General features: G+C 57.6%; 1 protein-coding gene across 1 annotated transcript in view; it reads right to left on the bottom strand.

The window, feature by feature from the left end:
* Positions 1 to 776: 776 nt before the first annotated feature.
* DCPS (decapping enzyme, scavenger) overlaps positions 777 to 13526 on the bottom strand; it is a 35708-nt gene continuing 22958 nt past the window's right edge. The window contains exons 3-6 of the mRNA XM_007124675.2: positions 12457 to 12602; positions 7877 to 7990; positions 3317 to 3427; positions 777 to 1176 (exon numbers count right to left, since the gene is read on the bottom strand). Coding sequence (XP_007124737.1) covers positions 910 to 1176; positions 3317 to 3427; positions 7877 to 7990; positions 12457 to 12602 — 638 coding nt within the window. The 3' untranslated portion in view covers positions 777 to 909. The remainder of the gene's footprint in view (positions 1177 to 3316; positions 3428 to 7876; positions 7991 to 12456; positions 12603 to 13526) is intronic.

A 13526-nucleotide genomic window follows, 5' to 3' on the forward strand; every position in this document is an offset into this window, starting at 1 on the left:
GGGCTTTCAGACCTCACTGCAACCACGTCACTTTGCCCTGTTGAGACACTGTTTGTATTTGATCTTCTGGCTGCTCCCTTGGAGTTGTTTTATCTTCCTGCCCAGATAACAAACTCAAGGTCATGGACTCACTGACCAAGTAGCAGAGGCAAAGGCAGGCTTCTTGGGCTTGCATCATCTGATTCTTATTAAGAATCCCTCCCACTTCCAGCAGCGGCCATGCTCCATCCTTGTCAACAAGAGTTTATCAACAGGATTGGCTCACACATGGGAAGTGTGACCTCAATGCTGGGGAGAGAAAGAGGAAGTACTGTCAAAAAGACTCTACAGATTACTTCCAGAAAGTTTTTGTACTTGGTTTTTTGGGGGAGCTCCCAGACAGGTGGCCCTAGAGAACCATTAGGAAGACACAGTAAGTGGGAAGAAGGCAGAGGGCCCCGTGGTGGCGGAACAGGAGGGAGTGAAGGCAGGGAGGCTCAGTTGGATTCCGGGTGTGAAGTCAGCCAGGACGGGTGCATGGGGGCCTAGAGAAAGCCCCAAGCCCTCCGGGCCAGCTGGGGATGCCCCCCCGACACTCACCCCCTTCTTAAGATCTTCCCCCTAGGTTCTGCCCGCTCCGCTTCCCCAGCAGGCCACACCGTGGGTCCACACCCAATGAGACCGATAGTTTATTCTCATGCTGGGAAGAAGCCAGTACAAAATATATTAAAAAAAAAAAAATTCATTTGGTGTGCCCGCTCCGCTTCCCCAGCAGGCCACACCGTGGGTCCACATCCAATGAGACCGATAGTTTATTCTCATGCTGGGAAGAAGCCAGTACAAAATATATTAAAAAAAAAAAAAATTCACTTGGTGCTAAAAATCCGGCTGCCCCTCCCCGCCCCATACACATCAGTGCTCTTCTCCGACTCAGCTTCTCTGGGCCTCCTGCAAGAGCGTGAGGAGCGGGTCATCAGCTCTGAGGGCAAAGGTGAGGGTGCGGCGGCTGTAGTGCTCGGGGTCCTGCTCCAGGTTCTCGATCACCTCTGCCAGCAGGTGGGCCCGCTCCACGCCTGCACCAGGGGCCTCGAAGCCCAGGGCGGTAAAGTGCACGTGCAGGTGGTAGTAGGAGGGCAGGTAGTGCAGGTACACGCGAAGGCGGTCTCCCGCCACCTGGTAGCGCTGCAGGATGGCTTCCTGGCAAGAAAGGGGAGGGGCGGGGAGGGTCACCGTGCTGCCCACACACCGGCGCCAGAACCCCCTCCTGCCCACGGCCCAGACCAGCCTCTCCGCCCGCTGTTGGCTTCGGATCCCTGTCTTCCATTCTTGGGAGTCAGCAAGTGCAGGTGACAGCAGCAAAGCGGAGGCTCTTGCTCCCAAGGATGGGGGACAGTGGCCTCGATCAGGCTTCCCCGCTCCAACCTGGTAAAACGCCTGCTTCCTCACCGTTGCCACTGGGCCTCTAGGAAGTCTCGGTGCTAAGCACAGGCCCAGGTTCCCAAGACTCTGGGGACGATCCTGCCCTGGATGATTTACCAGACTTACATCATCAAGTAGGTGGGAAGAGGCCTTGTTCTCCCTTTCAGCATAGAACAGAGTGGAGCTGGGCTGCGGCAGAGCTACGGGCTTGGTGGCAGAGAAAGGATAGGGGAGGGTACGCAAGCAGGGCTGCCCTGGACAGACCAGGGAGTCATAATAGGATCATCAAATTCTTGCAGGACTCCTGGCAGAAGAGGAAAGCATCACCTTCGGCCCTGGCTCCCTTTACCTGCCCCAACCCTGCTCAGGGGTAGAGCTTTTTCTACCACAGCCCCTTCAGGAGCCTCCAAGGCTCGGAATTAAGAGGAGACTTAATTTCCACTGTAGGCAAATCCCTGAGGCAGCAGGGGTGAAGAGAAAAAGACAGGGCCTCAGTGTGCTCAGAATACACCCTGGAATTGTATTCTATTCTGCATTTGGCGCTCCCCCAGGGATCTTGGCAGCAGGGTGACACCAGGACCAGGGCACCCAAAGGGCTTCCTGGAGGGCTGGCCTGCCTGGGAGGTGCTGCCGGAACTGCCAGGGCAGGTGCAAGTGCTGGTCCAGCATCTCCCAGGGGCTCTGCATCCAGAGGCTGTTTCAGCAGAGAAACGAGTTACTGGGAAAAGAGAAAGGCAGCCAGGGGGATGGTGACGTGGGCAGGCGGGGCAGAAGGCAGTCGGCACAGGACAGGGAGGGGCCGCAGGTGAAGGGACAGTGGCCCCAAGCACAGCCCCTCCTTCAGGTCTGCGGCAGAGCCTCAGAGCAGCTCTTGTTGAACCTGACCTGGCGGGGGGGGGGGGGGGGGCCTCTTACCCAGCATCTCCCAGGGGCTCTGCATCCAGAGGCTGTTTCAGCAGAGAAACGAGTTACTGGGAAAAGAGAAAGGCAGCCAGGGGGATGGTGACGTGGGCAGGCGGGGCAGAAGGCAGTCGGCACAGGACAGGGAGGGGCCGCAGGTGAAGGGACAGTGGCCCCAAGCACAGCCCCTCCTTCAGGTCTGCGGCAGAGCCTCAGAGCAGCTCTTGTTGAACCTGACCTGGCGGGGGGGGGGGGGCTCTTACCCGCTGGGCACCCTGGTGACAGCAGGCCTGGAATGGAGGCCGCATCTTCTAATGTCTCAGGCTGAGACCAAGCCCACAGAATAATGGAATCAGAAGGAAGAAGGACCCCCTCCAGACACCGAGGCCCAGAGAGGTGAAGTGACCTGCCTGAGGTCATCCAGTGGGCTAAGGTCAAAGTGTCAGAACCAGGACCAGGACCCAAGACTTGAGACTCTCTTCCTCCATCTCCCCTCGCCCCCAGGGCTCCTTTTAGCAACCCTGTAATTTCATTGGATTCAGCAAATCTCCCAGAGAGAAAGTATCCCAGAATGCCAGGTGCTAGAGGATTCAGTCTCTTCCCTCAGGGTAGATGAGGGGGCACAGACACACGTCAGGTCGTGCACCATCGACCCGAGAAACACGTCTGGCATGATGTGGCTGTCATGAGCGGGGCAGGTAACCCTGGGATGGGAGGGCATCCCAGACGTGCCCTGCAGGACAAAGGCAGGGAGCAAAAGCGAGAAGCCGAGCTGAGGAAGCCCGTGTGGGGTGAGGCAAGGGGGCTAAGAGTAGAGCTAGAGGGCAGGGCAGGACCAGGACCAGGGACCTCGTGAGGCCCCCTAAAAGCCTTCATGGGTCCGTGCATGGGCATTCAGAGAGGAGCCCTTCTGGCAAGACAGACTTCTGGGAGGGGTGAGGAAAGGGGCCCAGGAGCGCAACGGAACTGGAGTGTAACTCCCCTGGGCTCCGGCACGGATCCGGCCCCGGCCGCTCACCTGCCCCTCCTGGAGGATGTTCCTGAGCAGCGGCAGGTGCTCTGGGGTGAGGTCCCGAAGCGACTTGACGTCCCGGCGACGGCAGATGGCAATCAGGTACAGGTCATCGAGCTGTGCGGAGACAGGCAGGGGTAAACCGGGCTCAGCAGCGGACGGGGCCAGGGAGGCTGCCAAGCCCGGAATTCCGCCCAGAAACCAGGAAGCACCCACACCCCAAGGCCTGCAGTGTCAGCCACAGCCAATCCCAGGGATCCCGTGGCAGGACCAATCCCCAGGCAACGTGGGAGTCCTCGTGGCCAGGATGAGCGGGACAGTCTAAGGCACAGAGCTTCTGTTTATTCTTCCTGCTAAAAAATACCACATGAGAGTATTTACGTACTCACAGCTGATGGGGAATGTGGGGCGGGAAGGAGGTTCAAGAAAATGCCAAGAACAACTCTTATGGTCTCATCGCATGTACAGAAGTAACTGCTGTAAGACATAAGGTGATAAGAGTGCAGGAGGAAGAAGGAAAGACTAGCTAGGGTGATCCAGAGAGGCTTCTTAGAAGAGAAGGCAGGGGACCCGGGTCTTGAAGAAGAGGTAGGGTTTGGAGAAAGGGCATTGAGGTAGAGGAAAGCAAAGGCTCAGAGGCAGGAAAGTCTAGGGCATCTAAGTGGGAGAGTAAACAACAACTCCATGTGCCTGGAATCAGAGGCAGGTGAGGGGATGAAGAGGCATGTGAAGGGGGGAAGGGAGCCTCAGGCCAGCGGGGCAGTGCGCTCCACCACCGCTTCACCCTCTTCTCCCTTCCCCTAGCTCACAGGGCTCACAGACGGCCCTTCCTGCCCTCCGTCCTGAACACTGCCTGGCTGAAGACCTGGAGTTCACAACAGTACTGAGACCCAAGCCCAACAAGGTCGTGAGCCAGAGAAGAGCAAACGGACTCTTCCTCTTGCCCAGAAAACCCTCCCACCCGTCTGCTTACCCAAACCCCGGCCTTGGCCAGTTTCACATCCTGGTGCGAGGAAAGCCCCAGACACCAGGGCTCCAAGGGCCAAGGCATGGAGAGAATCCAGCAGCCCTTAGCCCTGCAATCTGAGCTGCTGGATTCCTCAATGAGATAACTTGGGGACCATGAGTCACCCAACCAAATCCCCAAGGGCCCCAACTTAAAAACTTAGAATGAGATTTTCCATGTGGTGCCGGATGTCCAACTGTGCCTCTTCAAGCTAACAGTCTCTCCATGCCATACACATTCTTCTCCTCCAGGGCCCTAAGAATCCAGGCTTTCTGCCCCAGACCCGCTACAGATGAGCCCAGTGGGAACCTCCCAGCAGATGGCTAAGCTGTGCCCACCCAGGCCTCAGTTTTGCCTACGAGTCCCTTCTGGACTCTTCCTTCTCATGGCCTGTGTCCAGGACTCTCGCACCAGCTAGGGGCCCAAGGAGAAGTAGGAAATAAAACTGCTTGAACTTGGAGTGTGTGTGCATGTTTGTGGGTGTCTTCAGTTGTTCCACGTGTCACTGTCACAGGACTTCCAAATAATAGTAGCATTTATTTTAGATGATATCTGCTGATGAATCCCAAACATGACATTAAATCACACCTCTCTGCTCCACTGGCATGGAATGAAGCATGAAGCCTGTGCTGGGTATCAGCTCACGGGATGGGCGAGGGAAGGAAAACAAAGCCATTCTTTGGGATCAGACGTGACCCTGGATTTCCTGCAGGCAGCCAAAGGGCCCCGGCCCAGAGAAATGATCTGAAAAAAGCTAGATGAGGGGATGGCAAGGGTCTCAGACTGGCACCCAAGAAGGTGGCCCATCAGTCACTCTGGGGAGACAGACACTATCAATCTTTTTCATAAGGCAGGACAGCAAAATCAAAGTAACAGCTTCCTTGCAAGGGGCAAGACGGGGAACGGCCGGAGCTTTGGAGCACGTCTCTCCACCTCAGGAGAGACGCAAAGGAGGAGCCTCCTGTCTGAGTGCTTTAGACCCAAGGATCTAAATTCCGTGAATTGAAAGTGTGTCTCTATAAACACATACATATATGCTGACATGTACAATCTGTAAAGACTAACTCTGGAAAGAGAGACAAACACAGTCTCTTCTGGGAAGGGAAATGGAGGAATGTGAGGTGAGGGATCTGACTTTCACTGCCCATCTCTGTACTATCGGCACCGTTACCACGTACGTGTATTAACTAGACCGATTCCTCCCCCGCCCCGGCAACCCCGAATAAGCAAATAAAAAAGAATATACAGGTTCTCTCTTAAGAGAACTGAGGAGGGATTCTGTAACCCCCAGGGAGCCAGAATCTGTAGCAGACATCAGACACTTGATAAATATTTGTGAAGTGGATGGACGGATGAATGGATGGATGGACATCTTTAACCCTAGGCCATCAGCTGGGGGAAAAAAGACACACTCCTGGGAGAAGTGGCGGCAGGAGACTCCAGGGTGGCTAGAAGTCCCCTCAAAGCACATGCCAGACAGCCCTCTCCTCAGTCCTCCCCTGGTGGGTGAGGACGAAGGACAGAGGTCCAGGCCTGGCCTGTCTCCCTGCTGGACACACTGCCTAGCTCTAGGGAGCTGCGGACCTCAGTGCTCTGTCACAAGTCGAGGATTTGAGACACTGACGTGGCACCCCAAAGAGACAAGTGCTAAAAACTAAGCAAAGGTTAGGGACAATCGCATGTGTCCCACCATCAAGGAAAGTCTGATATGTAAGCTGGCCCCTTCAGAGCCCAAGGGCCAGTCGCCCCAGCCAGGTGGCTGGGAGCCCAGTGCAGCTCCTGAAGCCTTTTCTCTCCTAAAGGGGACAGAGAGAGAGGGCAGTTCCACCGGCAGGATGCCTGCCAGCACCAGGTCAGGAGGACGATGAATTTCCGTTCTCGGCGCCGTGGGCGCCGGTGTGTTAGGGCTTCTTGGATGGAGATGCTTCGGCGGCCTCCGCATGGCCCTCAGACGCCCCCCCAAGACCCCCGCAGACCACAAGGTCTTCGACGTCTGCAGGGACCCCGTGAGTCACAAGTCCCTCCTACCACACACCCACCTGCCCACCCAGTCTGCGATCCACAGCCTGCCGGTGCGGGGCTGCCCAAGGGACAGGCGGGTTTGCAGAGCCGCACGGAGGCACGGCCCAGAGCCCCACCGGCGCCCCTGTTCCACGACGGCCGCCTCCCTCCCGGCCTGAGTGGGGATGAGCTGTTGGGGGTGGGGAAGGGAAGCAGCTGCACTCCGGCACCCAGAGGGGAGGGCGGGCGCCGGGACCTTCCCTGCCTCTAGCAGACCATCGCTGAGACCTCTGGAAGCTCCCTTCAGGTTCCCCCACCCGCGAGCCACGTTCAGGAGCTCCTGCGAGCCTCCCCAGGAGGCAGCTGGCGCTCGCCGGCCTGTGTGCCTCGCCATCCAAATCTTGTCCCCTCACCCTGACCACTGGCTCTCGGCCCCCCTCTTCCAGCAACTGGAGTGGTGTGGCCAGTTGAAAAACCACCGAAGCAAACCAAGCCAACTGCAGGGGAGCTCAGGTGAGGACTCAGAGGCCAGGAGGGCGGGCGGCAGCCGAGAGAGCGAGACGCAAGGCATCTGTGCCGGGTGGGCGGGCCGACTCCAGAACAACGTCCCTGGGTGATCTCACAACAGCGCGAGGCACACAGAAACCAGGAGGGCCCGCCCGAGAGCAGAACGGCAAATCTGAGCTTGGGTCACTCCCAGATTTCAGCTGGGGGAGGGGGCGTTCATCTATCCCTACTGCCTACCCCGAGAGAGAGCCCGGGTCTGGCTTCCTAGGCCTTATCCTGGCCCAACTCCAGTCTGTGTGGGAACAGCGCTTCCTGCACCCGGCGCTCTGCTGCTTTGTGTTACTATCAGGATATGAAAGTCCACCCAGAGAGGCGACAGTAAGGGAAACTGGTGATGGGCCTCACAGTGTGAGGTGAGGAAGGAGGAGACAAGGGGGACAGAGGCTGCAGAGGACAGGAGGGGCGGTGTGAGTGAAGACGGCTCCCGGGAAAGCTGCTCCCAAGAAGGTCAGGGCGGGGGGCCGCTCGGGGGCCAGGCAGCAGAGCTGAGAGGCTTGGAGGAGGGGGCTGGCCCTGGGCCACCGGAGGCCTCCGCTGTGGCTCGGGTAGTGCAGGGGACTCCTCGGGTCGGTCACCCTCCTTTCTGCCGGCCAGTGTTGCAGACCGTGGGCCTGCCTGGATCTGCCGGTATCCACGGCGCGGGGAGAGGGTGAACAGCCCACCTCAGGGCTCCCGGTGCTCCTGGAAGTGAGGGTGCAGCTCCCCAGCCTGGCTGGTAAAGGAACAGCCCGCGAGGTCATGGATGCAAACACTGCCCCATCCTCAGCCCCAGGGTGGGAGGTGAGCCAGAAAGGGGCTTTAACTGGCCCATTGAAGTGTAAACATTTGTTTCAGGTGCTCCCACTGCAGAGAACTCAGGCCTCCCCTGTTGGTTAATTATAATCTGCTTAGAGAGAGCAAGCAACCTGAGGAGGAAGGGCAGGATTAAGGAGGCCCAGCAGCCTGGAGCAGGGCACTCAGAGACCAGAGAGGCCCAGCACGAAAGCCTTTACCTGCTGTTGGTTCCACTTGAGGTCGGGGATGAGGACAAAGCCATCAGAGGGATCCGGATTCTCAAACACAATCCGGTCAGCTTCAGCCTTCCTGTCGAGAATATTGTACACCCACTGGAAGGAAGGGGAGAGAGAGGGTTCACAGACCAGTCACTTTCCCTGAGAGACACCCCACAGTGGGCCAGGTAGGCTCTCAGGCCTCCCCAGGAAGGACAGCCAAGTCTGAAAGGGCCACCAAGCTCAGGGGACCGACACTCAGGCTGTCCTGTTCCGGGAAGCTACTCTTGGGGGTCCGGAAGGGACTTCCCCTCCCACTACAGCCATCCCCACGGGGGTCACGGCAACTCAGACACGGCCGGCTCTGCAGGCGCTTCCTGGCCGGCACCGTGCACGTGCTCCGCCCTGGCCTCACAGGCCTGGTCTGCAGCCGCCCCTTCCACTGCCCACAGGACTCGGGAAAAGCGTCCCATGGGCGGGCCCTGTCCCACTTTATTCAGGACCACGGGCAGAGAGTCAGGCTGGGAGTTCCTTCTGCAGAGGAAGTCCGCTACACACCAGGGTGGGGAAAGGCTCAGCTTCTAGAAGTTAGTGTGCTGGGTTTCTCAGCCTGCTGGGATTCTTGTGAGGGCTGGGGTTAGCACCTCTGCCCCACCTGGGGCCCCAGCTGACACGCACCCTTCATGACAAAGCAGAACAAACGCCATGTGGAGAGGTGACTACACAGACCTTTCCTGTTAACCCCAGGCTGCCAGCTCTCTCACGCCCTGTGATTAGCTGCTGTCAACAGTCTTCAGAGGACCCTTCCTTGGGCGCCGTGTGGATCCCAAGGGCATCACTTCACCATTAAGGTCCTGAGGGCCTCTCTGAAGAAGCCAGCCTGCAGGGAGGTTAAGATAAGAAGGCCCCTGTTCTCACGGGGATCCAACCCCCCAGCCCCGGCTCTTCTCCACTTCCCCAGAGGTCTGAGAGCCCTTTGCCAACTCGACTTCCTTCCAGGCCAGTGAACTCTGTGCCTGAAATCCGAGAGCGAACCCTGCTGGAGAGCCACAGGGAGGGCAGGAGCTGGGCTCACACAGCTGCCCCTTCAGCCCCACAGTCACGAAAGGCCTCAAGCTGCCCAAGGCGTGGATGGCGGGCCAGGGTGCCGACACGGCCAGGCCAGCGGAGGGCTCCTCTGCTCACCACCGGGAACGCTGGCGCCGCAGCGTCAGCGAGGGCCAGGGCCACACACATCCTCCCCCATGCCCCGCCGAGTCCACATCCTCTGCTGTCGGCCAGCAGGGCCAAGGCCAAGCACAACTGTCTGAGATGGAGAGGGAGGAGGCAGAGAAAACCTGCCTGGGACGATCTGGGCCTCCCAGACCCCCTGGTAAGACCCACAGCCTGGTCACAATACGGTCAACAAGAGCCTGGCGGTGCCACTTCTTGGGTGGAGTCTGGGGGCCGCCCAGCAGTGGCTTCCTCGTGCAGCACTGGGGCCAGAGCGATGCCCAGCCCAGCAGGTGGAGAACGCCCCAGGGAGGGACATGCCAGTCAGAATGTCCTCTCTGACTGGAACTCTCTCTAAGAATGTGCTGCTGGAGAAAAAAAGCCAGCCGGATCCTGACCTGAAACCTCCCAAAAATAAATGGGAGGGAGGGGATGGTGGCCCTGCGTGGAGATCCCTGGTGTGGCTCAGCCTTCCTGGGGCCCTGCTTTTGCCCACAGATAAGCAGCTCTGCCTCCGCCTGGAAAGCAACACATCGTCTGGGAGAGAATGAACGGGCTCTGGAGCCCAACAAGACCGGGTTCATCTCTCACTTCCACAACTAACTAGCTGCACGCTGGCAAAGTGATTTCATCTGGGACTTCCCTGGTGGCACAGTGGTTAAGAATCCGTCTGCCAATGCAGGGGACACGGGTTCGAGCCCTGGTCTGGGAAGACCCCACATGCCGCGGAGCATCCAAGCCCGTGCGCCGCAACTACTGAGCCTGCGCTCTAGAGCCCGCGAGCCACAACTACTGAGCCCGCACACCCTAGAGCCCGTGCTCCACAACAAGAGAAGCCACCGCAGAAAGAAGCCCACGCACCGCAACGAAGGCCCCCACCCCCCGCAGCTAGAGAAAAGCCCGCATGCAGCAACGAAGACCCAACGCAGCCAAAAATAAATAAATACATAAAGAACTAGCATCTTAAAAAAAAAAAAGTGATTTCATCTCTCTAAGCCTTGGTTTCCTCCTTCGTCAAGAGGAGCTAATAACACCCCCAAGTGAGGGTTGTGGTGCGGACTGTAAGTGAGAAAATGCGTGTCAAAGTGCCCAGCACAGAGCCCTGCCCGGGGAGGCAACTGAGAGCAGGGAAGGTGCTGGGAAGCCTCCAAGGGGAGGTCAGGCTGGGCTTGCCCGAGGCTACAAGACCGACCGGGGAAAGGCAAAAAAGAAAAGTGGATGAGAGCAAAGGAGGTGCGCTGAGGGGACCACGTGCGGGGCTGGAAGGGCACGTGAGGGCTGGGAAGGTGTGCTGTGATGAGCGTATCTCACGGGACCACCCTGTGCGGCAAGCCTGTGAGGTGGGCGCTGTCGGGGTCCCCATATTTCAGGGAAGGAAGAGGCAGGTGCAAGGAAGTTCACACATTCCGACCCAGAGTCCGGCCCCAGAGCCCAGGCTGCAGGCCACGTGGGTAAGGCCTCCGGGAGAGCCAGGAGGGGCCTGATGACACAGGATGTCTCAGCCCAGATGAGAGAGGGAGGAGAGCCAGGGAACAAAGTCCACATGAATCACAGGGGCGACATAACGGAGAGTGACACGCCGGGAAAGCAAGCCCGGGAGCCTCAGCCCCGCAGACGATATGGGGGTGCTGGCGGCTTCTGGACGCACTTGGCACTTCTTCCCTGTAGGTGACACTGGCAACTGACCCAGGAGCCCCTCTCCCCGAGCCCCTCTTCACTATCCTCCTGCTCTCTTTTGCTGGCCCCTCTCCTCCAGCTGCCTCTCCCCTGCCTGTGTCTGAGCCCCACACTCTGCCGTCCTCCCTGGAACAGCTACCTGTGCGGGCAACGGTGGCCACCACTCCGGCGCCTTTTCTGTGCTGGAAATGGCAGTAGGCACATGATATGTGGCACGGCTCTCAACTTCCACTGGGACCCCAAGAGGGAGGTGCCGTCGGTCACATTTTCCAGACAAGGAAACTGGGACTCAGAAATGAAGGATGAGATCGCGAGGCTCTGGGGCGGCAGGACTAGAGTCCAGACCCTGGGCCGACGCAGAAGCCCTGATCAGATGACTCACAAATCGGTCTCTAAGCCTCCAGATCCAGACACCCCACCGCATTTTTTTTACTGGGAAATTACAAGCACCTCAAATTTGAGCAGCCAAATAGGGTAGTTGGCTTAGAGCACAGACGCTGGGGCCAGACCGCCTGGCTTCGAAGCCCGTCTCCAAAGGCCTGTTGTGAAGATACGATGCCTATAAAATGCTTAGGACAGTCGCTGTTCTAAGTCACCTCGTGAGTTCCAAGAAGGGCTAAACTAACTCACCGTCCTCCACGTAAACCACTCGGCTGCCCACGCCCCCGTGCTGGCTAACACTCCGACTCTGTACCATTCATCGCCCAAGCTGCCCCTGGACTCACCCCAGGCCCTTCCCTCACTGCTCCAAATCACCCCATCTACGCCTTATCTCTTAATCGCAAGGGAAGCTCCCTGCTGCCTCTGCCTCGGTCCAGCCTTCCTCCTTCTCCTACTCTCACCACTTCCAAATGATTCTTTACATTGGATCACGTTACCCACATGCTTAAAACCTTTAACAGGACGCTCATCCCTATGGCAATCATCCACAAATCTGATGATCGTTAGAACAAAAAGATTTTTTAAAAAGCGGATTTCCCAGCTCTACTCCCAGCTCTTCTGACTCAGTAGATATGGAGGAGGGCCCTGTGCTCTGTGTTTTAAAAAATCTAACCAGGCCATCCTGACGATCAGCAAGGTGTGGGAACTCCTGGTCTCCTGGACGAAGTGTGCAAGCCTCTTTCTGGCCCCCACCTGCCTTCTCCTGCCCGTTCCCGAAATGCAGGGATGAGAGTCTGGATGAGGAGACCTAACCAGCACCCGTCTTTACCGTTCACAGACCCCTGGCCAGGGCAAGCCATTCTGAGACCGTATCAAGGCTACTGTAGAGTACTTAGAAATTCTTTCCACGAACGGGACTGCTCTGAGATCCCCGAGGCCTCGGCAGCGTGCTCAAGACCGCTGTCAATTAATTCCCTTATTGATGAAGGTGACTATCCTCTATGAAACAGCGACAGCCTCGGCCCAGCACTGTCTATGCCATCTATCCTGCTTATTCTTCTCCACAGCACTCACAATCTCACGTTTTGTGTGGCTACTTATATATTCACGCGCTGTCTGACACCTGAACAAGGAGGTAAGCTCCACGAAGGCAGGGGCGCCGCTGTACTCTCTGCTGTGTCGCATGGCCTGTGCTGTGGGAGAGCGTTGGCCCCTGGTACCACCTCGACAGATGCTTGAGAAGATACACTGGCCGCGGGGACAGCACTCCGAATCTGACCCGTGGGGCTGGCCCGGGCCGTGGCGGCCGGTACCTGGATGCTGAGGCTCTGGGACTCCAGGTGCGGCAAGGTGATGTTCCTGTAATCATCGCCCGTCTCCCGGACCAGGCGGAGGTCCCGGTGCAGGTACTTTTGCAGGTGTTTCTCTGTGGCAGGGTAAAGCACGGTTGTCTTCACGTCTGCAATGACACAACACAGCCCGGGCCACAGTCAGCCACTCTCTCCACCCGGTCCTGCCACGCTCTGGCCCTGACAGGCACCACGGAAAGGATGGGCCCAGTCCCTCTGATTCCCCAGTGAAGGGAGCCAAAGACTAAGAAGTTATGTTCACCCATGACCCACTCCCATGAGGTGCCTCGTGCCATTAAATTCATGACCTGAACCACACTCGGAATCTGGAAAACGTACGGTTTTCAATGATGGGTCACTAGGCCCCTCATCACCCTTAACCCTAGCCCTTCCCTCTTATTTTCTAGGCACAGGAATGAAACGTTTCTGACTCTTCTCACATAGCAAACGTCCAGGTGTGTGGCTTTCTGGACCCAAAGCTGAAAATCTGGTTTAAAGCCAGGGACTTCCCTGGCGGTCCAGTGGTTAAGAGTCCACGCCTCCACTGCAGGGGGCACGGGTTCGATCCCTGGTCGGGGAACAAAGATTCCACACGCTGCGCAGAGCGGCCAAAAAAAAAAAAAAAGCCAAGCAGCCTCCTTAACGCAGAGCAGCGCAGCACAACAGTGGTTGAAGGTACAGACTCTGGGGCTGGACCACTGGAGTCCAAGTCCTGGCTCTGCGTGCTCCTCACTTGGGACCCCTGCCCCAGTCCAGGTGTTTACCCTCCCTGTGCCCCTACTTCCCCATCTGTCGGCTAAGGGTAATAATAGCTCATAAGTCATAGGGTTGGGAGGATTAGCAAGTTAATACCTGTGGAGCTCTTAGAACAACAATGTCTGACATAATAAATACTGGCTATTTTCAACCCAGGGTTACTCAGTCTTGACTTTGGCACCATCAACATTTTCACCTAGATAATTCTTTGCTGTGGGGCTGTCCTGTGCATTGCAGGCTGTTTAGCAGCATTGCAGGTTTCTACCGGGATGTTAGTT

This window comes from Physeter macrocephalus, chromosome 16 (assembly GCF_002837175.3).
Source record: "Physeter macrocephalus isolate SW-GA chromosome 16, ASM283717v5, whole genome shotgun sequence".
Taxonomy (NCBI): domain Eukaryota; kingdom Metazoa; phylum Chordata; class Mammalia; order Artiodactyla; family Physeteridae; genus Physeter; species Physeter macrocephalus.